Source organism: Acomys russatus, chromosome 20 (genome assembly GCF_903995435.1).
Source record: "Acomys russatus chromosome 20, mAcoRus1.1, whole genome shotgun sequence".
Classification (NCBI taxonomy): domain Eukaryota; kingdom Metazoa; phylum Chordata; class Mammalia; order Rodentia; family Muridae; genus Acomys; species Acomys russatus.
The window spans coordinates 5405672-5433471 of record NC_067156.1 but is presented as its reverse complement, the minus strand read 5'-3'; the positions used below and the strand labels follow the sequence as shown (position 1 = coordinate 5433471).

The window sequence follows — 27800 nt, the reverse complement described above, 5'->3', positions numbered from 1 at the left end:
TAGCCAAACAAGCACATCCCGTGGCAACTGGACATTCTGAGAAGGCTGTTGGGTGACAAGAGTGTTCAGCACGCCTTTTAACATGCCTATGTGCTACTGACTTCATGGCATGAATTTCAGTTTTCAGCTTTTTCTCTCTCTTAAGGAGGCACAACTCACAAGCCGGAGGTGGCATTGCTGGACAGCCCAGTTCTGAATGGGGTTTTTAACTTCTTCATCACTCTAAAGTCTTACAATCACAGAATGAATTCATTTCCATTCATTCCACCACCTTTTGATATTTGAATCAGACTTTTGATGTATAAACTTTTGAATAATGGTAGTAATGAAGTTTTGTGTGGTGGTGTATTTGTATATGTACTGGGTAGTTTTATGTCACCTTGACACAGCTAAGGTTATCCGAAGAGAAAACCTCAGTCAAGAAAATGATTCCATAGGGTCCAGCTGTGAGGCATTCGCTTCCTTTGTGGTTGATGGGGGAAGGCCCAGCCTGTTGTGGATGATGCCACCCTTGGGGCTGGTGGTCCTGGGTTCTGTAAGAAGCAGGCTGAGCAAGCCAGTAAGCAGCACCCTCCACGGCCTCTGCCTCAGCTCCTGCCTCCAGGTTCCTGCCGTTTGAGTTCCTGTCCTGACTTCCTCTGATGGTGAACAGTGATCTGGAAGTGTAAGCAAAATAAACCGTTTTCTCCCCAAGTCCCTTTGATGATGCTGTTTCATCACAGCAACCGTAACCTTAATTAAGACAGTGTACATGTGTGTATGTACTCGTGCATGCCTTTGTCTATATGCATGAATTTGTGTATGTGTGCGGCATATGCATGTCTGCGTGTGCATTTATATTTGTTTATGACAAGTATGCATGTTTATATGCATGAACTTATGTATATGTGTGGTATTTATACATATGGTGTATATATTTGTGTATTTGTGTGGCATGTATGCATGTGAATAAGCATGTATTTTTGTATGTATGTGTGTGTTATTCATGCACATGATATGTGTAAATTTATGTATGTTTTGTGTATGGGTATATGTGTGTGGCCTGTATGCTGTGCATGCATTTGTGTACATGTGTGGTATTTATGCAAATAGAAGGTGTGTGCATTTGTGTCTTTGATCATGGGAGAGTAAGAAAGCAGTGCACACGAGTCAAGGTGGATCCACTTACTTGCTCCGTCTTCCTGAAGATGTTAACATAGCCTTAACATGGATTCTTGGGAGTTTCTGGTTCTTTTTCATTAAACTCTGTTAAGCTTCTGGATTTTTCACTTAAACATACTAAGCAAAAGATTTAAATACTTTCATTATAAGCCACTGTTTTGCTGGCATGATCACAAGTGGGGAAAACTGTTAAGTTGAAAATAGAAATGCTGGCTTGGCCATCGTCCTCTCGTGTGATCAATACGACGTGCGTTTATGTGAAGCGATGACTGTGGCATATTGTAAGTGATTTCCAACAGTCTGGAATAGCGGGACAACAAAGGAAGCGTGGGCACAACGCCACTCCACAGCCTACCCTCACTGGCGGTCACAAAGCATGAAGACTGAGGGGCCGGGGGGCCGCCTACCAGGAGCAGTCCCAGGGGATGGGCCCAGGGGTTTGCTAGACATGGAGGAGACTCAAGGACATGGCTTCACGTTCTGCAGTGTGGCAGTTGGGTTTGTCCTGATAAAGAAGACCTGGGATAAATCAAGCACAACTCAGAGTCACCCAGGACATGAGCCAAAGTTTCCTGTCTCGAGAAATGTGAAGGCGTAGCAATGCAGTTTGGTGGCAGAGTGCTTGACTTGCATACAGGGCATGCTGGGCATGAGGATTTGAAAGCATGGAGAGAGAGGGAGGGTAAGGAGGAGGAAGAGGGGAGAGGAAGAAGAGATTTAGGGTCCAAGAAAAGAAGAAGGGTGGTGGAGGAAAAACACAAGTACAAGACGGCCGGGGGCTCTGACACAGGCATTGTAGCCCTTTTGTTTGGCTTTTTTGTTTTCTTTTGTTTGTTTTGTAGTGCTGGGAATTGAAGCTCCCTGGTCTTTGCAAATATTCAGTAAAGACTCAAATACCCTGTATCCCTCACTTGACATTTTAGTGTGCTTGAATGATTTGGGCAGTAGAGGGGCTTGGGGCAGTTCAAAGATGGACTGGCTCCCTCTCACTCTTGTGGAAAGCAGACCCCACCAGCTCAGCACCCTCATCAGCTATTTCTCGGCACTGCGGCTCAGTTTCTCCGCCGCTACCATCAAAATGTTCCTTGTATTAGGCATTTTATATACTTAGTATCACCATAGTGAGGATTCAGGCAGATAATCTGTAAAATTTTCAGCAGAATGTTGAACACACTCTCAGTAAGTGTTAGCTATTATAGCATTTTCTCCTCTGAATAGGGATTATTACTGTAAAATGGAAAACATATTCTAGGGTTCTTAAATCAAGAGCAAAGCCTAAGGAGTGTGTCAAAAATACCTCTAAATATAGAGCAGACTGTCGGGAGGTGGAAGGGGGCGGCTGCGGAGCCACGCGCATGCGCACATGTTCACGCTGGCCTGCGCACACAGAAAGCAAGGCAAAAACCTACACAGACTGTGTTCACTGAAGATAGCCAGCTGGGCTCCAGGAAAAGGCATGGCTCATCTGAGAAAAACAGCCATTTGTTCTAGAAACCATTTAAAACGTGCTTGAACCAGGAGTAAGCACTGGGGATCTTAAAGTGCTGGGCAGTGGTGGCGCACACCTTAAATCCAAGTACACGGGAGACAGAGGCAGGCGGATCTCTGCAAGTTCGAGGCCAGCCTGGTCTACAGAGTGAGTCGAGGACAGCCAAGGCTATCACAGAGAAACCCTGTCTCGAAAAACAAAACAAAACAAAACAAAACAAAATTTCCAGTTCAGCCTGATGCTGAATGGCAAGCATTCTGGTTGGGGACACAGCACTTAATCTTCTAACAACGGGCATCTCCAGCAGTTGCTGAGCCTCTGGCAGGAGGGCACGGTGCAGTAAAGGAGAGAGTCCAAGCCAGGCTCTGTAGTCCAGCTGCCTTGTGGGAGTTCTGGCTTCATTATTTATAATAGCTTACTACAGTAACCTCGCCTGCAAAGTAGGCAGTCTCACTAAAACAACAACAGCAACAAATCTAAACTCCCTGAAGTGCTGGGAAGGTGACTTAGTGGGTAAACTACCTGCTGTGCAGACACACAAGGGCCTGAAGATGGGTCCTCAGCACCCACATACCAAAGCCAGCAAGGCAGTGAATACCTGTAGCACTAGCACTAGGAAGTTGAGACAGCCAGGCGCCTAGAGCCTGCTCACCACACAGCCTAGTCAGCGAGCTGAAGATTCCGCAAGGGACCTGGGCCTCAAAAAGTAAGGCGGAGAGCGACAGAGGAGGGCTCCTGGCATGGACCATGTATTGCTTATCCCCACGTTGCAAGTGAGGACAGTTAGGCACATGTGTGGAGATGCAAACACAACAGCAATAATAAAAGCATTTAAAAATTCTTGTAGATTTAAGTCGTAGCTCAGTGGCCTTGGCCTACCCTGAGCCATCGGTTTTAGGACCGATTCTCTAAAATGCTGAGCGTACTGGCACTGCACATACCCTGTTGTTCATGTGTTCTAAATGAGCCTCTGTTTCTCCTCTGCTGTTGCATATATCACCTAAGAAAATGATGCTGCCCCAGGGAACAGGTACTGGAAGCACAGCTTCCCGAAAGTAGATACAATTTGCTTTGGTTTTTACTTAAATTGTTTTCTTTCTTCACTTAAATTACTTCTATCCATTTCTATAACAAGATCTAAATCAATTTTTATCTGTAGTCACAAAACATGAAATCTCCCAAGACTGGAAACATTAACGAATTATTCCAGAACACTGAATGATCATAAACAACATTTAATTTCAAGCAAAGAAAATGGTCATTCAGGGTGACATTTTCCTTTCTTCCTTCATTCCTGAAGGGCTTATTTTGGCTCACAGTTTCAAGAAATATAGTCCATCGTAGTGCCACGATGCCATGGAGTCCCACAGTCAACTTAACACCATGTTTGAAGCATAGCCATTATTATTTTTTCCTTTTTATTAATTAATTTATTTTTTTCTCTTTACATCCTGTCCATAGCCCCTTCTCTCCTCTCTTCCCAGTCTTCCTCCCTCCCCCTACCCTATTCCCTTGAAAAGGGGAGCCACCCCCTTACCCACATACCCTAGCTCATCAAGGACCTGCATCAGGACCTGAGTTTGTCCTCTTCCCCTGTGGCCTGACAAGGCAGTCCAGCAGGGGGAAGTGATTGAAAAGCTGGCAACAGTTATCATTTTATGGTTCTTCTTGCTGTAGGTAGTTTATTATATATGTGTGTTTAGTAATATAAATATATGTGTAAAAAAATTAGAAACAAAAGATAAAATAAGCAATGGCAAAAAAAAAAAAAAAGGAAAGAAAGCAGGCAACAGAGTCTGTATCAGAGACAGGTATTCCCCTCCCCCTCCACTCACCCACCCCTGCTCCTCTTACTAGTGGACCCACATGAAGCCTGAGCTGCCCATAGGCTACAACTATGTAGAAGACCTAGGTGCAGTCCATGCATGGTCCTTGGTTGGTGCTTCAGACTCCACAGGTGCCTCTGGACCCTGGTTAGCTGGCTCTGTTGGTCTTTTTGTAGAGCTCTTATCATCTCTAGGTCCTTTTATCATTCTGCTCCCCTTTTCCACTAGATTCCCTATGTTTTGCCCAATGTTGTCTGTGAGTCTCAGCATCTGTTTCAAACTGTTGCTGAGCGGAGCTCTCAGAAGACAACTGTGATGGGCTCCTGACTGCAAACATAGCAGAGTATCACTAATAGTGTCAAGGTTGGCTTTCTTCCATGAATTGGGTTTTGGGTTGGACCTGGCATTGGTTGCACATTCCCTCAATCCCTGCTCTATCTGTTCTATCTTTATCCCTGCATGTCTTGTAGGCAGGTTGAGTTTTGGATCAAAGTTTTTGTGGGTGGGTTGGCGTTCTCACCCCTCCACTAGGAGTCTTGCCTAGTTAGAGGGTGTCCTCTTCAGTGTCCATGGCCCCTGCTACTAGAGGTCTCATATAGAATTCCCCTCATATCCTCCCAGAGGCCTATTCTGACTTAGGTCTCCAGCTTGTCACAGAGACGTTCCCACCCACAGTTTGTCTTTTTTCTAAAGGCCTCCTGTCCTCCCGCCCCGGCTCCCCCCATGTCTGATCGCCACCCTTATTTCTCTCTGCCTACCCTCTCCTACCTTATTTTCTGTCTTCAACCACTTCCTCTATCTACTCTATTTCCCCTTCTGAGTGAAACTTGCGCATCCTCCGTCCTCCCTTGGGTCCTCCTTGTTACTTATCTTCTTCGGGTCTGCACATTGTAGTATGTTTATCCTGTACTAAATGGCACAGCCATTATTAATGTAGCATTTCTCTTCATTGACTCCCTCTTTCTGTCCTCTGATCTCAGCGGAAAGGAGAGGAAGGAATCCTTTGATCACATGTCATCTTCTCTGCTCCTGTGTGCTTATCTCCCTGATGTTCTGAGGCTAGCTAACCCCTGTTGTGACGGTGTCCACTACACTTAGAACACACACACACAAACGCACACACACACACAATTGTTTATGGACACATAGGTGTAGACGCTTTACCCATCCCTCTACCCTGCTTGACACCTATCTCAGGTTTCAAATATTAGGAAAGAAATTCGGCTGGGAAGCCAAGACAGAAGACATAAGAAGTAGATTAAGGGGCTGGGGAGATGGCTCAGTGGTTAAGAGCACTGACTGCTCTTCTGAAGGTCCTGAGTTCAATTCCCAGCCACCACATGGTGGCTCACAACCATCTGTAATACAGTGCCCTCTTCTGGTGTGCATAAAGACAATGTACTCATAAACATAAAATAAATCTTTTTTTTAAAAGAAGTAGATTAAGCTGCATGTGCTCTGTGCTGCAGCTTCATGTGCCTGTGTCATGAACCCCAGCCGTAGCTGCATCTCACAGGCTGAAAGGCTCACTCTGGCATTCAGTAGCTGACATCATTCCTTTTAGGCTGACGAGAGGCACAGAATCATAGTGAGGAGCATGTGATGGGGCAAACTGGTTCCCTCATGGTACCCAGGGGCAGAGAAAGAAGGGCCCAGGGGCAGATATGCCACTTCAGGGCCACATCCCCAGGGACCTCACCACTTCCTCCAGCCGGGTCGCACTTCTTCTTCATAGCCCATTTGCCTGTGAACTCATTCATATGGTGGTGATGTTAGCACCGCATCTGCCCAATTCCTTCTCAGTAGTGCCTCACCAGCTAGGGACCAAGCCTCCAACACACGCACCTTTGGCAGTGTGTGATGGGGGCATGGGGTAGCTTTTTCATATCCAAAATGGAGTTTCTTTTTAATGCCCCATTAGGTGGTAGACTCATGACAGATTTTCTGTTAAGCTACACTTCCACCATCGCAGTTTTCAACTAATAGCTACTACTTACAGCTTTACAATATCCTTACATGCTAAAGAGGTCGTTTGAGAGTTGCCTCTGAATCTGGTAGCCGGTAAAATAAATCTGGACCAGAAACTAAATGGATCTTTCTCTCCTTGCTTTCCTTAGAGCTGAGAAGTGAGGGCACTTGTTGGCATAAGGTCCTGCATGGGTGTAAGTGCCAACCCAGTGTTCTTCTGTCCTGATTGCCTCTTGGTCAGCCTTAGCATTTCATTCCTCCAGGGTTTTTCCCACCCTCCCTGCTCAAGTCCATCCTACAGAAACCACAGAAAATCATTCCCTCTAGCTACCAGGGCAGCCGGGGTTAGGAGAGCTAGAGAGGTTATGCCATGTGTCCCTAGGTAAACAGAGCCATGGTGTCCAGCTCCACATCTGGAAGCAGAATATGACCAGGTGTCTACCAGGTATTGTGGGAAGGAGAGTGTGGAGAACTGGAAGCAGAAGGTGGCCTCAGAAGGGATGAGGACCTCCCCAACTTGAGTTTCCACAGCTGAAAAGCCATAAATCCAGAACATTCCAGATTCTGTGTGTCCTAGGGTAGTGGTGACAAAGTAAGTGAGCCATGGAGTCGGTTGTATGTTCCGCCTCCCAGGAGCAGTTTTCACTGTCCTGCCAATACTCAGTCCCCGTCCCTACGTGCCCTCCTTCACACGTCTGCTAACTGTATTGGCAGTGACCTCAGGCACCCCTGAGAGTTTGATTTTAGTTTCGTTTGACTCGGAATGTGGGGCCTTCGTAGCACACTATTTCTTTCACTGATCTTGATAGAAGCCCCACATCTCAGCTTTTTATATTCCAGATATCAAGTAAATTATTTTCCCTACACAATAGATAACATATTATCTTGGGCTATAATGCCTTATCAAGCTGTAGCAATTGTACATTTCATAAAGAATCTGATTTTTTTTCCAAGCATAAACGAAGAGGTGGTCTATGTAGCTATCAAGAAAAGCTTTTAAGTCAGAGACCAAGGTTGTCACCTGAGTTCTGTCATTTAAATATGGTCCCTTTGGTCAGGTGACTTAACATCTGGCCTGTCTCCTCACCTGAGAGATGAGAAGCTAAGGCCACCTGTGGGGTCATTGTAAGGTCGTTAAGGGATGGCACCCACTCCCAGTAACTAGCCTCAGAGTGGTAGCCCTCCAGGGGTTTGGATGTGCCTGTCTCTCCTGACCACCACAGGGCAATAACATGAGATTTAAAGAAACTCTGTGTCTACTCAACTGTGTCTCCCAGAAAGGTATATTTATGACTACTGCTACGTTTATAAAACAAGAGGTTGAACTGGGTCAGGTCTTTCTTTTTCAGAAGCATCATCAGCTGTCTTGAGTGAGGGCTGTGGCAGTTCAAGATGACCAAATGACTAACTGAAGGCTCTGCGGGCAGACATGACTTGCTCTCTCTCTAGTCTCTGCCCTTCCTCCTTCACGCTAATTCCCTGTGGTGTGCACACCTGTAATCCTGGCATTTGGGCAGTGGAAGAAGGAAGATCAAAGTTCAAGGTTGTCCAATGTGGTGGGAGTGGCACACACCTTTAATCCCCGCACTTGGGAGGGAGGCAGAGGCAAGCAGATCTCTGAGTTTGAGGCCAACCTGGCCTACATGATGGGAGCCTGTCTCACAAACAAATGAAGACACCAACTTGGAAAGCTTTAAAAAACTACGGCCATTTAGGCCTTATTCTTTTTTCAAAAATAATTTATTCAGATTACATCCTGATTGTTATCCTCTCACTGTATCTCCCCGTTCTCACCCTCCCTCTCTCTTTCACCCTATTCCCCTCCCCTAGACCTGTGACAGAAGGAGCCCTCCTCCCCTACCATCTGACCACAGTCTAATTCGGATAGCCTGCTTCCCCTTCCTCTAAGTGCCACCAGACCTCCCCACCAAGAGGAAGTGGTCAAGTAGGGGGCACCAGAGTTCATGTCAGAGGCAGTCCCTGCTCTCCACACAACCGTGGAGAATGCGCTGTCCATTGGCTAGATCTGAATGGGGGTCTAGGTTCACCGCATGCACTGTCCTTGGTTGGTACAGCAGTTTGTGCAGGTCCCCCTGGGTTCAGATCCGCCAGCCTTTATGGTCTCCTAATGGACTTCCTGGACCTCTGGGTCCTTCTATCTCCCCATTCTTCTTAAGCCTTATTCTTAACTCCATCACAATAATGGGGGAGAGAGGAGCTGAGGCCAGTATTTTTTAAAGGCTCACTAGGGATGTCCATTGCCAGCCAGGGCTGGGAACCACCCCAGCACATACATGACATGGAAAAGCAAGCACAGGACACAGAGTTCGGAGGAACTATGTCTGCGAGGATGTATAGCTTCAAACACGTGTCTTGCTTCTAAATTTGCTCTTCCCCTTAAGGTTCCTAAGAAAACAATCTGCCATCGGTTCCCCCTCACCCGCAAAACATGTCTCCATTCCACCTCCTGATGTTCCAGGCTCTTCGCTGTAGGTCTGCTGTTGCTTCCGTCCACCTGATTCAACACAGAAGTCACACAGGAAGCATTCCCAGCTTCAAGCCTACAGACTTCAGTCTCCTGTGCCCTGTCCCACCCTCCCCTCCTAGCCCTGCACTTGACTAACTTCCTCCCCCCTCAGGACTCCAGTGAGCCCTGGCTCTCTTCCGTAGGAGCTCACAGATTAGTGGGTTAGGTGCACCGCCTTTGTACCCTCGCTGTCTGCACCACATATAATGATTCACCCGGCCGGGCTGCAGTTGACCTTCTAGCCACACAGACTATTAAATTCCACAAAAGCAGGGACTGTGTCTTACTCACACCCTCCCACACCCCTACCTGTTACCGGTATAAGTTAGGCTCAGCAGATATTCAATGGATAACTAAATGATTACACGAGAGTGAAGGAAAGGGAAACTGTTAAGAAAGAGAGTCAGGAAATTACAGAAGCCCGGTGCCATATATGAATGAATACCGAAGAAAACAGTTCTAAGGGCGGATCCATACAGAGCCAGGGAAGTCAGATCTTAGCCCTTCCCTATTCATAATGCACACTGTGTGTAACACAACTGTGCCAGGTGAAGGGGGAAACCAGACTAACTTCTCACCCATAGGAGCCTGACTTCCACAGTAAGCACTCCCCCGCCCCCAGCACTAAGCAAGAGCAATCAAGAAGGCTCGCATGAAAAAGCACCAAAGAAGAAGAATATCCAACATTGTTTGCTTCAGATTTTAGCAATTGCTGAAATAAATATTGGGATAAAAATGATATGATGTTTGAGATTTACTTCAAAACTCCCAGTAAGGGCCATCGAGGCCTGAGTATAGGACCTGGAAAGGGTTAATTAAGCACTGAGAGATTTTTGAAACCAGTGGTGGCAGTGTTTTCACTTACAAGCTTCATTATATTATTCCGTCTGCTTTGCTGCGACACTGAAATTATCCAAAAGAGATTTGGGTTTTTTTTTTTTAAGAAGACATAAAATGTTATTAGCCTTGAAAGCATCGTGAAGTCGTCCTCAGCAGTGCCATTTGGTTCACTGAATATATATGTTTAAAAGGGAGAGAAAGAAAACTCCAGCGGGACATCATCTGGAGCCAGCTTGGTCTTGGTCAGTTGGAAACCAGGAATGTTCTCCAAGGTCCGTACATTGTAATCGTTCCCACATAGTTTCCAGGCAGCAGCGTTTACACATCACTGCAGGGTGATTTGTGGCCCCATTCATGCGTCCCGGAGAAACACAGCCCTGTCCATTTCTCCGCTCATTTTCTTAACCAAGCAATGCTTTTCCACAGCACAATCTGCCCCATCTCAAAGCCCACCAGGAGACAGCAGCTTCCGGTTGCTGGTACCTCCTTTTCTTCCCTTCTGCTTCGCAACGTTCCCCCTCCGGGGTTGAAGGAAGTGAAGGACTGCGGTCTCCTTTCATTTCTAACATTTGCCGAGCTCGGGAACTTCCTTCCGCTTGTGAGGGCTTTCACCTTGGCCTGGAATGTGTGTCCAAAGCCTCAGCCCCCTTTCCAGTCCTCTCACATTCTTTCCACAGCCCTGACCCTTTCTCTATCGCCCTTTCTGCCCTACACAGCCCACAGTTTCCCATGACCTTCCTCCATCCAAAGGTACATGCCCTTCTGTGCCCCTGGACACCAGGGAACACTTCCATCAGCCTGGCCTTTGCTACTTCCTGTTCCTTGGAGGCCCTCCTGCTCTATCTACCTTGTTCTTCCCGGAAGTGGCCCTATTCTCTTCCGGTTCCGGTTGCCCAGTGCTCCTCCACATCATGATCATAGATCTAAATAAAGGTTCCGACAAGCAGCAGGTGACTTGATCACTGCAGGGGGATTCGTTAAGGGTGAGAGCCTCCTCGGTGCTGGACGTGGGTCTTCCTGCCCCTTGCAGCCCTGGCTGGCTTTCCTCTTCTGCCGTGGTGGTTGGTCCCTCCATCGCTGGCCCCGGCCTGCACTGACTGGGCTGCAGCTGCTCAGCTTTTCTTCCCTCCCTCTTTCCTTTTTTTTTAATTTCTCATACTCCCAGGATACCTTTTGGTGCATCCATAGCATATTTCCTCTTTTGGATGCGTTTGGTTTTTACACCTTAAAAATTTTCAGTGATGCTTTTTACCTAATTTGTAAAGATCGAACGAAAGCCACCAATGTCCCTTTTCTTTCATAAGTCAAGCTTAATAAATTAATGGATATAGAATTATTATATATACATCTATATTCCTATATTTATTAATAAGTTAATATAGTAATGGTTAGTCTCTTGTTGTATCTCTGTTCCTGTGTACTTTCTGAGTCACTATGACTTACTGGGCTTTGGTCATCAACCAGAAGGAGAAAAGGCTTTTTTTTTTTTTTTTTTTAATATGATCATTTTTTTTTAAAGGACTAGAGAGACGAGGAAGGCCATGCATCCAGATTATAGCTAGTAAGTGGCCAAGCCACATTCCTATTCCACCCTTCTCATACAGGCATCCACTAGTGGCTCATCCTTTGCCCATGCACTTCCAGGCATAGGTTTCTACGTGAGTATTCAAGAGTGCTAGAGTGTAGACCTTAATTAAAATAAAATACTTTTCATCTCTGTTTAATAAAATGATGAAGCCATTGATACTGACTTCTTTCAGGCCCCTAAATTAATGAAGGCTTGGACTTCATTATAAGGTTCTAACCACAAACATAGACAGAAACAACTCTAAACCAAAAGCGTCCATTGCACAGTTGCAATTCTTTGATCCTCATGAGTGTCAGGAGGCCCCTTCCTAGCAGCAGCCAAGTCCCCCATCACTACTCAACTAGTCGGGCCAGTTCCTCGTACTTTCAAGCCAATCTCTTCATCATTAAGATGAGGATAATGGATTTTTACATGTAGAAAGTGCTGAGGACAGTGAAAGGCGCCCAGTGAGCACAGCCTCCTCTTCTCCCTGTCAGCCACACATTTATCATGTTCTTCAGTGAAGAGTGAAGTGTTTCGAGGGGAGGCAAGCCTCACTCTTTCCCCATCCTTCAGCAGGCTGGCCTGGAAAGACAACTTATCCGTGACTCGGTGGATTTGCCTGTTTGATGTGTCGATGAGAAAGGAATGAAAAGTAACAGAGAGCGAAAGAATCCCAGGGTGATTATAATCGACACCCTACATAATCTTGCTCAGTTCATACAAAGTTCGGCCAAAAAACTTACCGAGCTTGAGAAAGGCAGCCATGCTGTGGCTTTCTTTGATCTGCCTTTGGGTAGGGTGTGACCATTAGAATTATCTTTAAAATACTCTTATTGAAACAAAAAGTCACATGACTCATTTCAGAGGAGAGGAAAATATGACTTGTCATTGTTTAAGGGGTAGAACGCCTGATTTTCTGTGACCTTTGTCACATTTCGACATACGATTGGATAATGCACTATTTCAAAATAACTTTTAAAGCAACAAATAGCATTCCATAACTGGGATAGACATGTTATGAGATTAGGAAAAAAGTATTTAAGAAAATTGAGCAAAGCGCCCAGCCATACTATTAGTGAGAAGTCAAGTGAGCCTCTGGTAAAGGACGTATAATTCTGTTTTCTGGTGTGCTTCAGCGTCACTAGCTAGCCCTCTGCTCACTCTTACAATAGATATTGGTGTTTTCTATTACTGCATTTTTAGAAGCCCAGGGACTATGAGTGGGGAAAATGCTGAAATACATTTCTTTAAAACAACACCTCTTTAAAAGTACAATAGGCTTAAAAGCCACATGGGAGCAGTAACACTGTGCAAATAGCTGAGAGTAAGTGACACTGGGGAAAAGGTAAGATCTTCAGTCACAGTGACAGCCCCTTGCTGTGATCACCACGTCAGGAACATTTCCTTTGCAGGTGAGACACAGGGAATGAAGGCGCATGTCTAAGACACTTTCTCACCCTAAGATACTTATCAAGCAGGGAGCAGGGCTTCTCAGAGGCCTGTGGCTGATCTGAACGGTCAACTGAAGTGCTGCCATTGACGTTGACTCAAAGCTGAAGTGAGCAAGCAGCTGATCTAATTGTCTTCACTGTCCCTTTTCTGTCACCACAGAATCGGAAGGCTTTTTGATGGTACAGAGCCCATTGTCCTGGACAGCCTCAAGCAGCACTACTTCATCGACAGAGACGGGCAGATGTTCAGATATATCTTGAATTTCCTACGAACATCAAAACTCCTGATTCCCGATGATTTCAAGGTGAGGAGGGAATCCATGTTAACAATAAATGTGTGACTTGCTTTGATGTGCTCCAAAAACCGTTTCTAGTTCAACACCCTTGCCAGGTGTGCCAATGGCATCAGCAGCCCCCTTGGCGTGGCCATATCATCTTTGTGAAGCAGAGCATTTGGGCATTTAAGTTGTATGGGATTTAAATCAATGAATTATACTTTCTTTTAGTAAGTTGAAAGGAAGTTAGTTAAATTCAAATTTTCCCCTGTAAACGAGCAGCAGTGTTGGTGCCAAGCACAGCAACAGGATCCCGCGAGGCAACGGCATTTGAACAGAGAGACGTAGAAAAAGTTAGTGTTAGAAGGGAATATATGAAAATGCAGTTTTATGCCTGGTAATGTTTCTCTAAGTAGGAGAGTTTTGAAACTACTAATTCTGGGGCCTGGAGAGATGGCTCAGAGGTTAAGAGCACTGCCTGCTCTTCCAAAGGGTCCTGAGTTCAATTCCCAGCAACCACATGGTGGCTCACAACCATCTGTAATGAGATCTGGTGCCCTCTTCTGGACTGCAGGCTGCAGGCAGAACACTGTAAACATAATAAAGAAATAAATCTTTTTTTTTTTAAACTACTAATTCTGAATATTGCTAGAGCTAATAGAGAACTTATTAAAACATCTGAATTCAGAATCAGTCTGCAAAAGCCAGTGTGCTACCGATAGAACAGCAACCAGTCTAACAGGAAAAAAAAGCACAAGAGAAACTGTAATGTCCAGGTAGCATTAAACCTAATGAGAAGTGTAGAGTAGACATTTTAAAAGGATTTTTTACTTTGAGGCAGGAAGGGTATATTTAAGACTTTTTATACCCAAAGGGATTTTTAAAAAGATCCTTATGAAACAAAGAGATCATGTTCAAATAAAAGATGTCTTAGTGGAAGAAATATTTGCAGCAAAAGATTAATACCCGTCATAAAAGACTTCCTTCAAATCTATAAAAGTATATAAACAACATAGGGGAAACTTCTACCTATAAACAAGATTTTCCCAAAGGGAGAAAAAAGATTTTGTCAGTAAATATTTAATGGTATTCAATTTCCCTCTAGTATCAAAGGTACAAAAATAAAATGATATGTTCCCCTTTATACATTAGCTTGACTAAAACTTTAAAAAAGATCGATAGAGTGTGGAAAAGCATACAGCGTGGCTGGGAGGAAAAATGATTAAACCTTTTTGGAGGATAATTCAGCCATAGCTATCAAAATTTCAACCGTGCATGCTGTCTAGCAATTTCATGTTTATGAATTTATCTTCTATAGATATTCAGATAAGCATGTAAAGTGTGTGTATACACAGGCTGTCTGGTAGTCATGATTACAATAGGAGAAGCCAACACACCTAAAAGGAGTTCAAAGACAGCCAATGGTTGGAAATGCTATAAAATAGACACACTATGGAATAATTTTAAAGAGTATGGTTCATCTATATCTTTTGATATACAGTGTGAAACCAAAATTTTATTATTCAATGACAATAGCAAGTTATAAGATGATACATAATGTGTTTCTATTTAAGTGAAAACATCATGTATGTTGTGCCTGTTTGAAAAGACGCAGAAGCAGTTCACTTGCACTTCAGAGCCATGATGCGTTAGCCAAATCTTTAGAGCCCAGAATCTAAAGTGAGGGGAGCACCCTGGGGAAACCCTCAGAGCTCCTGCTGCCCCTGCCCCCCTCCAGCAGTGGGCCCATGAGTCTGCCTCGGGGCTCACTGCAGAGAGAGGCATAGGGGGCGTGCACATTCTAGCAGCAGCCACCGCTCTCCTTAGTGCATAGCTTTTCATGTAAAACAAGCATGCCCTGATGGAACTCTGTTCCATGTGGCTAATAATCCATGGCACGTTCGTACAGTTTCCAATGCAGAAGAGAGTGTGAAGGAGACGCCTCTGGAGCCCCTTGCTAATTTGGGATCTGCTGGTTTATAGCAGTTCACCTAAAATGTGGTCACATGGCTTGGAGAGGAGGCCCAGTGGGTAAAGTGCTTGCTGTGAAGCCATTAAGACCTGAGGTCAGACCTCCAGTTTCCACGTAGAAGCCAGGTGCGGAGGGGCACAGGGAGGTGACTCCAGTGGCTGGCTGGGCTAGCTAAAATGGTGAGGGCCAGGTTCAGTGAGAGATGCTGTCTCAAAAACTAACAATAACAATGTAGAGGTTGGTAGAAGACACTACCATACACACACTTCCGTGTACGCACACACACACACATGCGCGCGCGCATGCGCGTACACTCCCACACAAGCAGTAAATAAATGAAACAAAAGTAAATCTCAGCCATAGACATTCTTGAATCTGATCCTAAGTATGTTGTACTAACCTGGCTAACTTGCTGCATGGCAATATTCTTACAGAAAGAGACATCGGTTTTTCTATAGGCTATTGTACAGTATGATAAATGTTTACTTGGACATGGGAGTTACAGCAGGCCGAATGCTGAGTGCAGTAGACTATACAGTTCTCTTAAAAACATAGGCCTAAACTGAAAACCAAATGCTTGCATCTGTATAATGCCGTCATTTATAACCCTTTGGTTATTCATTGCCCAAGCTTTCGGAGAAAGGCAAAGATGCTTGTGTCTTGGGGCCTCGAAATGCTCCCTTTGGGAGTGCTGGGTGATGGGCTGTCTATCACAGAATGTTCTGGAACTGAGGGAAAGCAGGTGGAAGAAGCGTTGCGCCGAGGTGACCATTCAGCTCTGTGGCCCTGATGAGATTAAACCGCAGACAACAGTACAGTTGACGGGACTCATGAGTGCAGGTGCCCGTGTGAGCCGGCAGCATGCCAAGATGTTCCCTCCTGTCCTGGCAAATGAGACATTATCCCTTTCCTGTAGGTTTGCTAGGGAGCATAACTGCTGACAGCTTCCTTCTGGTTCCAGCCGCTTAATGCTGGGCAAACAAGGGTGTGAAATCTTACGGTATTAGTGTCCTGCACCCATTAAAATCCAATTCCACAAATACGTTGTGTGGGCTAAATACCCACTTAGCAATTCTGATAATTTCATCTCTCCAAAGCTTGTGTCCTGGCTTCCACTGACTTCCTGTTATCTGGGTACATCAATTGTGGAGCTTCTCTACGTGTTTTCATGTGGATTTAACTGCCCCTCCTCTCATAAGTCCGTCCGCAATTATAATGATTTGCTCATTGTTGCTTCAATCCCTGCATGCAAACACGGACGTATGGCTGTAATTCCCAATACTCCAGCAGTCAGAGGCTCTGCTCTTCTTCGTGAGGATCCATAGGATCCTCTCTCTCTCCCGCTTTGCATTTCTAATGTCTTCCTTGGCAACTGCTGAGGCTCTCCGAGAATCTCCATCCTTCCTAGATTTAGACCAATACACCGTGAGGCAGGCCCAGCTTATCTATCTACACTGTATTCAAAACTCTAATACTTTTTCGTATTATAGAAGCAGGCGTGTACTGTAGGAAAATGAAAACATAAAGACGCCAAACACATTTATGTGCCCCCTGCCCACTGCTCTGCTTGCCAGCGCTAAAACCTGTCCTAGCCTGTGTCTCTGTTGCTATGATAAACACCATGACCCAAAAGCACCTTGGCCAGTGTCGGGGTGGGGGGCGGGGGGGCGGGTCTTGCTTGGCTTACAGATCACAGTCCATGCTGAAGGGAAGCCGAGACAGGAGCTCAAGGCAGGAACCCGGATGCAGGAAGGGAAGCAGAGACGATGGAGGAATACTGTTTACGGGCTTGCGTTCTCTAGCTTGCTCGGCGTATACATTGCGAGGACCATCCACCCAGGGATGGCACTTTGCATACTAGGCTGGGCTCCCTTGCGTCAATTAGCAGTTAAGAAAATTCCCCCAGCCCAAAGGCCTGTCTGATGGAGGCAGTTCCTCATATGACCATCGCTCTTTCCATATATCAAGTGGACAACTGAAGGGAATTGTGGCAGAACCCTACATAGCCCTCTAGACCTTTTCCTGTGCTTCTTTTAACAATTGTCTACCTTCCCTTTTTTTTTTAAAAGAAATTTTATTTTGTATAATACCATAGCCACAATGAAGTTAACTTGCTTGATTCCAAAAATGCCCTGCACAAGTAGTTTTCTGAGACACTACCTGACCACATATTGAATGAGATTTCTTTAACAGGTCATTGTTCTCTGAACTGTTTAGAATGGGTCCTACTCACTCCGCAGTGAAGCTGAGCCAGCTGCCCCACAGAATGGCTTGTCATCTAGATTTGTCATTTATGTACTTCCGCTCATTCAGCCATTTCTTGGTTTCATTTGGCCTGGAAGTCACATCTGAAGGCCTTGTAGGTTAAACCGCCTTACCAAGAACACATGCACTGTGCTATTGCAAACACTGTGTTACAGCCCATGAGCAAGCATGCAGCCAGCCCATGAGCAAGCATGTGGCCAGCACATGAGCAAGCATGCGGCCAGCACATGAACAAGCATGTGGCCAGCACATGAGCAAGCATGCGGCCAGCCCATGAGCAAGCATGTGGCCAGCCCATGAGCAAGCATGGGGCCAGCCCATGAGCAAGCATGGGGCCAGCACATGAGCAAGCATGCAGCCAGCACATGAGCAAGCATGGGGCCAGCCCATGAGCAAGCATGGGGCCAGCACATGAGCAAGCATGCGGCCAGCACATGAGCAAGCATGCGGCCAGCACATGAGCAAGCATGCAGCCAGCCCATCATGCTAGCGTTGAGCATTGCCAGGTACAAGAACTTACTTAGGCTGCAGAAATGAGTTCTTAAAGTTTAGTTTTCAACTTCTGCATTGCCAACATTTGTGGCCAAGCCATCCTCTGGGGTTGGGCCATCCTGTACAATGTAAGATTTCAATAGTTTTCCTAGGTTCTCCCCACCAAGTGCCACCAGTGTTCCCACTCCCTAGATATAGGAACAAAAATGTCCCAAAGCATCGTCAAGTATCACCCCAGCTCAGAGCCAGTAGTCCAGCTTACAGAAAGGGGGTGTTTGTGGGTGGGGAGGGGCAGAGATTTTGCTAGTTTATCTCATGGGATTATGGAAGTCTTCTTTCACCAGTAGAAACAGCAGGTCAGTTCTAAGGGCCATGGTTGTTAGGATTTTCTGACTTCTCCTAAATTGCTGTCATTACCCCGGATCCACGCTGGCCCTGCACAGTCTCTCCTCCACCCTGGTTCTATTGAGAGACTCTTGAGTTAGTTGACTGTGGTGACACAAACATGGCTTCTAATTACCTTAGTGGTTGAGACTTTCTCCAAGAACCCACGATAGTGACCTAAGGGAGCTCACTCCACTCAGGGCACCTGCACCAGCCCACCCACTTACTGCCACCTTGAATTTGTGTCCTGCTCCAGAGACTATGTTGCCCTCATCCATGTCCACTTGTCTCCTCACAAGGATGCTCCCTTAGAGTCAGGAAGCTCACTGCAGCACCTAGGGTACAGCACTCAGAGTAGTGAGTCCCTGCCTGAGTCCTTTTCTGGACAGAGCCTAGAGCCCCTCCCCTCACAAATCCTGTATCAGGCCTGACACTTTTAAGTGCAATGTCCATGTACCTTGCAGTATTGCCCTAGAGTCTCTGCTTTCAGAGCTGTGAAGGAGTTCCAGGTCACTGTTAGCTGCGCTCGGTCCAGTCTTTCCCTGCAGGACATACAGGGGGTGGAGACAGCAAGAAAACATAGGAGGGACACATTGCTGCACCCACTTCCTTTAGGCACCACCAAAGATAGATGTGAAGCTGCCTCGAAAAACAAAGCGTAGGGTGACTGAGGAATAACACCATGATTGATTTCTGGCCTTCTCTCTCTCTCTCTCTCTCTCTCTCTCTCTCTCTCTCTCTCTCTCTCTCTCTCACACACACACACACACACACACACACAAGAAGAGGAAAAAGGAGAAGAAGACACCAGAATCGCAGCCTAAGGAAGAATTGCAGGGTGGTTTAAGTTTAGTGGTCCAAATACTGGCCAAACTGTGGTGGCCGCCCCATCTCTGGAGGGGAGGAAGGTCTTCAAACTATGGGAAGTAGGTCCTGCAGAGGTCTAGGGCTGGGCAGTTTTAAAACAAGGGATGATGCCCTCTGTGACATGTTGGTGATGCCCTGTTGTTGGAAACCTGCATTACTCCCAGGATCCCAGGAACACAGTCTCACTGTCCTGGACGCTGACTGCATTCTCTATAGGAAACCTCCAGTACTGCTGGGCCCTGGGTGGTGTCTGGCACAGGCATGGGTTTGAAAGTGCACGACTGAGTGGTCCAGTTGCCCTGCAAGCAGAAGGATGTGTCAACCGCTTGCAAAAAATCAAGTGCATCAGGAGCCAAACAAGCCTTGCAAGGCTTCCATGGGGACAGGAACTGCATGCAAAGCTGAGGCCCAGTGCCCAGGCCAGGGGAGCATGCTGCCTGCACGGCAGGCAGGCCATGGCAGACAAGGTTCGGTTACAAGGTTTAGAAAGGATTTCCTGGAGAGCCCAGGTGGGCCTTTGGGTATCACAGGGACCCTTATAATAGAAGGCGGGAGGCTCAGGGCGAAGTGCTTTGATGGCTGGCCACCAGGAAAGAGCTGTGCCCTAGCATCTGCAGGAGAGGAGTCCTGTTGACACCTTGTCTTAGTGCAGTGACATGCGTTTCTGACTTCTGACCTCCTGAACTATAAGAGAATGAGTCTGTGTTGATTTAAGCCACCAAGTTTGCAGTCATCTCATCTAGCAGCGTTATGTATTTACTCCACCCCCAAAACATGCGTAATTAACAAATACATTTTTGTAAGATTTGTTTTCATGTGTGTGTGTGTGTGTGTGTGTGTGTGTGTGTGTAGGTACGTATGGAAGCCAGAAGAAGGCATTGGATCTCCTGGAGCTAGAATTACAGGCAATTGTGAGCCAGCCACATGGATGCTGGAAACCAAATTTGGGTCCTCTGGAAGATCAGTGGGAGCTCTTAACCACTGAACCATCTCTCCAGCCCAAGGAATACATTCTAAAAACCTGGTTTATTTGCATTTTGGAGCCCATCCATGTTTACTTGTTTTCCCATGTGCTTGGCTTCAGGTCTTAGGAAGATCACCTGTATAATGGGGTCTCTATCTTCCTACTTCAAAAGCTTACAAATTTCAGAAACTGGAATGCATGTTCTCAGAAGCTAAAGTCACTGAGATAGGATAAGTCTGTGAAAAACTATTTCCCTTTAAAGTCCCTTTAAAGCCTGGGGCCTGCTAAGTGTACATCTTACCATCAGCTTTATCACCGTTGGGTGATGACAAAGAAACAGATGCTGGTTTTGCAGTAGATACATCCTTTTAGGGCAAAAAGCAACTTTAAGATGATTTGTTCCCCTCAGTCTTCAGACAGAGGCTGAGGTCTAAACACTCAAGGAGAAGCCTGGAGCGCTGTGGAGATGTGACCCTATTCCAGAATGCCATCTGTCCCCCTCCAAATCCCACTTCAAACCGTAGCGTTCTAGCAGGCCCCTACCAAATGCCATGACTGCAAAGCTATGATCGTAAAGAGGGATGGAGTCCTGACTTATTACCGAGCCCCACACAGGGCCAGGTCAATCCCTGTTATCTTGTTACTCTGTTCGATGATTCACACAGTAACAGACCATCCAGTTCACGACGACATGGCAATCGCAAAGATTGGGGCATTGGATGAGGGTATCAAGCAGAAAGATTGGGGCATTGGATGAAGGCGTCAGGGTTTTTAAATGCAGGGCCTGCAGCATGGACGTTAGAGTGAGGTAAATTATGCAGGTTCTCAGAGCACCCCCAGACACCAAATGAGGACCTGGACCACAGCAGCCCATGTGAAAGAGGGTCAGAGAGTTCCTCTATAAGCAAAAGGAAAACAGAGATGGGAGGCCAAGAAGAGATGAGCTGTCCTCGCTCTCAGAGGAGCAGGGCTATGTGTTTGCAGCAGTGGCTCTCATGTAAGCAACAAGCACCACCTGGGAGCCTGGACCCACGCAGAGAAGGCAGAAAGGACTTTGTCAGTTGATTACAATGTTCTCAGGCAGTGTGTCTGGATAGGTATCCGCTTCTCTCTCTCAGACCCAGGATGATGGTGACCATAGCTATGTTCTCTCAGCCACAGGATGAGGGTGACCATAGCTATGTTTTCTCAGCCAGCCCCAGGATAATGATGACCGTAGCTATGTTCTCTCGGCCCCAGGATGAGGGTGACCATAGCTATGTTCTCTCAGCCCTAGGATGATGGTGACGATAGCTATGTTCTCTCAGCCCCAGGATGATGGTGACCATAGCTGTGTTCTCTCAGCCCCGGGATGATGGTCACCATAGCTACACTGAGACATAATGTTGCCTTGCTTGTCCACATTGTTTCTCATGCTGCTCTCCATCCTGCCCTTGGCCCTGTTCTCTTCTGTCTTCTCTTTCAGTAGCTCCTGTGTGTACTCTAGTACCTACTCCATAGGTCTGGGGCTTTAATTCAGACCAGCTGTGGACAGCTTGAGGCAAAGAATACATGCCCAAGTCTTTCCAAAATGAACAAGTCTCCCCTTCCTCACCCACTCCGCACTCCCCAGGAGTCAGAGTTGTGTGTTGTTCACACATCTGAGACACCACTGACAGGTGGCCAGGGGCAGGTGAGAACCTTCCAAATCTCTGGCAGTCTCACCTAAACCATCACATACCAACACCCGAGTGTAAGCAAAATCTGCATGCACACCATTCCATGAGTGCAGCTGCAGCTGCGCCTAAACCCATGTGTGTCGCAGGCTCCTGTGAGTGCATTTTCTCAATTGCAGTTTCTTCCTCTCAGATGACTAGAGCCTGTGACAAGTTGACATAAACCTAGCCAGTAGAATGAATGAATGAATGAATGAATGAATGAATGAATGAAAATTGAGTCTTCACAAATATGTTGTAAGCTTGCACTTAAGGAATACAGCAGAAGTAAACAAACATCAATTTCTTTTTTAATATAACAATTAAAATTAGTCATTAGGAAATTACGTACATTCATACAACAATGTATTTTGATCTTATTTGCTCCGTTCCTTCCTCTTAACTAACTCCTCATAAGTCCACCCCTACACCCTGCCCCAATTTCGTGTGGTTTTTGTTTATGTGTTTGTTTTTGGGTGTTTTGTTTTGTTTTGTTGGCAGCTCATGGATTCCAGTCTGTGCCGCACATACTTTTGAATGTGGAGCCGTCCACCGGAGCATGGTCAACTTACCAGGGCCACTTAAAACAGGATCTCCATGTCCTGCCATCAGTTGCCAACAGCTCCTCAGCTGGGGGGGGGGAGCTGGGGGGAGCCCTCTTTCCTCCTTGCTAAAATGCCCAGGCGGCCACAGCTGCTGTGAGTTCAGAACTACAGTGGTCGTGTCATGTCCAGAAGCCACTAAAAATCATCCATTTCGTACACGTGCCACACACACCTGTACTCCCAACCATTGCAGGGACAGGGGTGAGGTAGAGGATCATGACTTCAAGGCAAACCTGGGCTAATTACAAAGATCCTAAGTGAACAAACAAAGCAAGGCAGTACTGCTGTCAGCACCTTACGTATGTGTTTTCCACTGTGAATTAATTACCTTTGTATTCCCCCAGGACTATACTTTGTTATACGAAGAGGCAAAATATTTTCAACTTCAGCCGATGTTGTTGGAGATGGAACGATGGAAGCAGGACAGAGAGACTGGCCGTTTTTCACGGCCCTGTGAGTGCCTCGTGGTACGTGTGGCCCCCGACCTCGGAGAAAGGATCACGCTCAGTGGGGACAAGTCCTTGATAGAAGAAGTGTTTCCAGAGATCGGGGATGTGATGTGCAACTCTGTCAACGCAGGCTGGAATCACGACTCAACGCACGTCATCAGGTTTCCTCTAAACGGCTACTGTCACCTCAACTCAGTCCAGGTGAGGCAGCATGCACCACGCGGCATCAGTGCCATTCTCTTCTCTCTTTTCTTTTCCTTCTCTTAATGCTGTCTCTGGATGTTCCTCCCACTGGTGCCTTTCCTCCAGGGCGCTGAGGAACTATAATGCTAGTGTTGAGTATGTGGCTTCTCAGCCTCTACCGCCTCCATCCCATAAACCCGCAAGTCTTTATTGAGCACGTACTATGTGCTTGATACTGTCTACGTGCAATGAGTGCAGGTGATATGGAAGAGAACAGCATAGAAAACAGCTCGGTGTGCGCGGAGTTTGTGTCACAGAAACGGTGTTAGGGGCAGACAGTAACCAACATAAAGACTGCCCAAATAGTAGTAAGGGGACATCTGCTCACAGTTCAGTGTTTCTGTTAGTGTTTGTCACTGTGACAACAACCTGAGAGAAATAACTTCCAATGGCTTAGCTTGGCTCACGGTCTCAGACGTGGCCACTCGGCTCCATTGTTTCTTGGGATGTGGTGGGTAGAACGTCATGGCTGACAGGTATGGTAAAGTTGTTCATCTCACGGTGGTCCAAAGAAAAAGAGGGCAAAACACAGGAAGGGGCTTAGGCAGGAAGTACCCCGTTAGAAGTCACACTCAAGTGAGGCCCCTCCTCCTAACAGCCCATTCAGCATGAAGTCGTCAGTGAGTCAAAGAATCAATAAGGTTGATGTCCTCTGTGACAGTCCACCAGCGGGAGACCAGGCTGCCAATGCCCAAACTTATGGGGTGCACTTCATAGGCGACCCCTAGTGGTCTTCTAGGAGAATGATTAGGTGTAAGGCGCCCACAGTGGGCGTGCCTTTGGCACGTTGAGTTTTATCAGGAGTGTCGTTTGAGGAGACGGAGTCAAGGAGAGAGTGTGTGGAAGTGTGTGTGGTCGGGGGTGGTGGGAGACAGTCCTGGTGAGCCTCAGAGAGAGTGGTCAGCACTCTGGATCTCCTGTGGGAATTTTGCAGGGTCGGGAGAGAGTTTTGTTTGGTGTTGGGTCCATTTCTTGTGTGAGACAAGTGGAAAGCCAGTGAAAGGCTTTGAACAGAAGAGTGAGCTGCTGTATCTTGTGTTTTAAAACAAGTATTCCAGAGCCCAAGAAGGTAGATCTGTTGGTAGAGTGCTTACCCAGCATGCATTAGGCACTGAGTTTGGTTCTTAGTACCACATAAGCTGTGATGCATTACCTATAATTCTAGCACTTGTGGGGTCGGGGCAGGAGGATCAGAAATCCAAGGCCAGGGCTAGAGAGATGGTTAGGACCACTCGGGGTCAGAACCCAGCACCCATACTGATTTGCTCACAGCTGCCTGCAACTCCAGCTCGGGGGATCATCCCTCTTGGCCTCCTTGGGCAGACCCAAACAAAATAAAATAAAAAACCTCTAACAGTACATGAAAATAGAGAAACGAGGAGGCAGGTTACAAAGCAAATTATCTGAAAGCCTCACCCCTCCAGGCTCTGCCTGACTGTGGGTCTCCCAAGCTTTTCTGACTGTGGCTGGCATTTGTAAGTAGCCCGATAGGTTTTTCACAGAACTGGACTGGGATTGTCATTGTTCTGAGGTGGAGCCATCTTTGGGAGAAGAAACCATCAGGGTGTGATTCAGGACTTTCGTTTAGAGCATGTGAGGTGGTGCGTGCCTTTGATGCTGGTTCCATCTTAGCTCTGAACCTAAGTTCTGCCTCCCTCCCCTGGGCTGTGGCCAGTGGGTCACTGTCCTCTGACAACCCTTAGGAGGTAAGCTTTGCTAGTGTGCTGGTCAGTCTTCCCAGAGAAGCTCTGTGACACTGAGCTCCTCTAGAAGGTGGCAGGCTGAAACTCCCCCGCCCCTGCTTACCTGGAACTGGCCCACGACTTTGCTCACTAATCAGCAGTGGGCTGGCATGCAGCACAGTGGCAAAGTGCTTATTTAACACATGGCACACCTGCCCGCGCTCTATCTCCAGCTCCATCAAGTACTCTCCAAGAGTTTAAAGGCTAGAAATACTCCCGGAAGCACGCTGCCTCAGGGGAATGGCTATGCACTGTGTATATTTTTATATATAAATTAATATAAAATGTATGAACAGTTTTCCCAGAGCAGAATAGCAAGGGAGTCAGAAAATGAGACCTGCCAGCATCCAGACAAAGGCACCCCACCCCTCTAGGCTCCAGAGGGCAACAGTTTCATTCTCCCCTATGCAGATGGCGTCCCCTCAAGGTGTAAGGTGGTCCTACAAGGCTGCACACAGTCCTGGGTAGCTATGTTGCCTCTAAATGCCTGTGAAGCCTCAGAGCCAGAATAAGAAACGTTCAGCCCCACCCCTTGGCCAGGGAACACTTTTCATCTTTCATACGCCTGGTGCATTGGCCAGGTCAGCTGTGGATACTCCACCTGTACCAGCCACCTTCCCCACTCAGCCCCGCCCCAACTCATTCTTGCTAAGCACGCCACCCACCACCAAGAGATAGACACCTGCCAGCCCAGTCACACAGAGCCTCGGGGACAGGACACCAAATGCCTGCTTATCCACTCACTTATACATTCCCAAAAGGTGTCTAAACCCAAAAGACTTTGCTATAGACTTAGTGTTTAAGTAGTAACAAAGTCCAGGCCTGTGGGTTAGCTCAGCAGGAAGAGGCGCTTGCCTTCAAGTCTGATAACTTGAGTTCAGTGACATAGTAAGAGAGAGGTGACTCCCACAGGTTGTCATCCGCCCTCCATGGACACACACACACGCATGCACACATGTGCGCATACACACACACACACACACACACGCATGCACACATGTGCGCATACACACACACACACACTCAGGCACAAGCTGACCACATAAGTAAATAAATAAATGAAAACCTAGAACAAAAAGCAATGGCTTCCTAAGCTATTTCCATGCCCTGAAACAAGCTCTTGACCACTCACTCGCAAGCCAGCACTGGGTCTCAGGTACTCGCCATATTCTGTGTATGATAAGCTCCGAGGAGGAAGACAGCTCAGCATCCATGATATCCCTGGTGACACCAGCATCAGAATAAGGTTCGCCAGTGTCTGATGGTTCCCCTGCCCCTATTTCCTCTGCTAATGAGGCAGGAGACCCTCTCAAAGTACACAAAGGCAGCTCTCACTAATGGCCTCCATTCCCTCTGCCAGGGAGTTCTGCTCAGACAGGTGTTTCCCACCACTGTAGTCACCAGCCACCAGAACATCTTTAACGTGAACTTAGGGATAAGTCCCATTACCCTGTCCTTAGGACAGTGAGCACGGACATGCACGGTGAGACCTTGAGACTGTTCCCACGCTGCGCTCTGCACATTTGGAGCACATACTCCTGTCTTTCAAATCTCTTCTACTGCATTATTTTGTTTCTGTGTTTCATATAAAAATTGGTAATTTTAAAAAATGAAGCAAGCTTATTTTTAAAGTTATGGTATATGGTGTCCCTTTCTTTGAGAGTTGTGTGGAATTTAATAATATCCCGTGAGCTGACTGTTGGATTGAATGCGCAGGGCTGCAGGGATGGCTTCCTGTATTGAAGAGTGTCATACATGTATCAGATGCAAGGATCTGACTAGCATTTGGCTTGAGAATTAAAAAGCAGATCACTTAGCCTAAGCCAGACCTTTACAGTAGCTTCTTCTTTGTTTGTGGCACTAGGGGTCAGGACCAGGGCCTTGCGCACACTGGGCAAGCACTCTAAGACCAAGCGACAGCCCCGGCTAGAAATAGATTAATGGGGGGCATTGCCCCCATTCTTGACTGTACAGGAATTGAGCTTTGGGACACATCTTTCGTGTGGCCGATAAACTTGCCTTGCTCCTAAGCGGATGCCTATTTTGTGTTTTCACAGGTCCTCGAGCGGTTGCAGCAAAGAGGATTTGAAATTGTGGGTTCCTGTGGGGGAGGAGTGGACTCGTCCCAGTTCAGTGAATACGTTCTCCGGCGGGAACTGAGGCGAACACCACGAGTACCTTCGGTCATCCGGATAAAACAGGAGCCACTGGACTAAACAGACATATTTCTTATGCAAAAAGAAAACATACACAACCAATAACAATATGAGAAAAGGGACATTTGTGTGCAGCTGGGACCGTAAACCAAGCTCTGAACCTAAAATTGAATAAAAGACATTTATATCCACTAGAAATCACACCTGTATTCATATGGGGACAATTGGAATCATGATATCCTCAAGATGTAAAAAAAATATATATAAATAAATATATATATATAATGTCAAAAGGTAGGAAATGCAGAGAGAGAGAGAGAAAGGGAGGGAGGGAGGGAGAGAGAAACAGTGGGGGCTGTGGTGGCCATGCGTGTCCTGGGCCTCTGAGGTCTCTGTCCAGTAAATAAGCCATGAGCAGGGACGGCAGAGTCTTCTTACAGTTTCAATTGCCAACAGCCATCCATTGTTTCTTTTCCTTCATCCTCTCTTTCTTTTCTTTTGTTTTTAAACAAACAAGACACCTTGGCTGGTGTTTCTTTGCAAGTGGAGGTTTCGTGTTTGGTCAGCTAGGGACCAGGAGGAAATTCAGAGAACCGCACAAGAGCACACTGCCCGGGAAGCACGGTAGACAGACATCCGGACAGTAGTTTGTATCGGACTGACACTTTTTTTGTCCACCTCACAGACGTGACCTTGCCTTTGTTTTTACGCTGATCGTTTGGCAGAGGGGCCAGAGTTATTACCTGCTGGAGATCTCCCGTTTCAGTCTGCTGCTTTCCTACAATTTTTTTCAGATTTTATAATGTATTAAATACAATAAACTCTGTTTAAAAAATGAGCTCTGTGTCGAACACACGTGT

At 46.6% G+C, this 27800-nt stretch overlaps 1 protein-coding gene across 3 annotated transcripts in view; it reads left to right on the top strand.

Annotated features, from left to right (window-relative positions):
• Positions 1-27266, top strand: part of Kctd1 (potassium channel tetramerization domain containing 1) — a 196480-nt gene extending 169214 nt beyond the window's left edge. For all 3 annotated transcript variants that reach the window (XM_051163018.1, XM_051163019.1, XM_051163017.1), the window contains exons 3-5: positions 12993-13137; positions 22695-23000; positions 26842-27266. In XM_051163018.1, coding sequence (XP_051018975.1) covers positions 12993-13137; positions 22695-23000; positions 26842-27000 — 610 coding nt within the window. In that variant the 3' untranslated portion in view covers positions 27001-27266. The remainder of the gene's footprint in view (positions 1-12992; positions 13138-22694; positions 23001-26841) is intronic.
• The last annotated feature ends 534 nt before the right edge of the window (positions 27267-27800 follow it).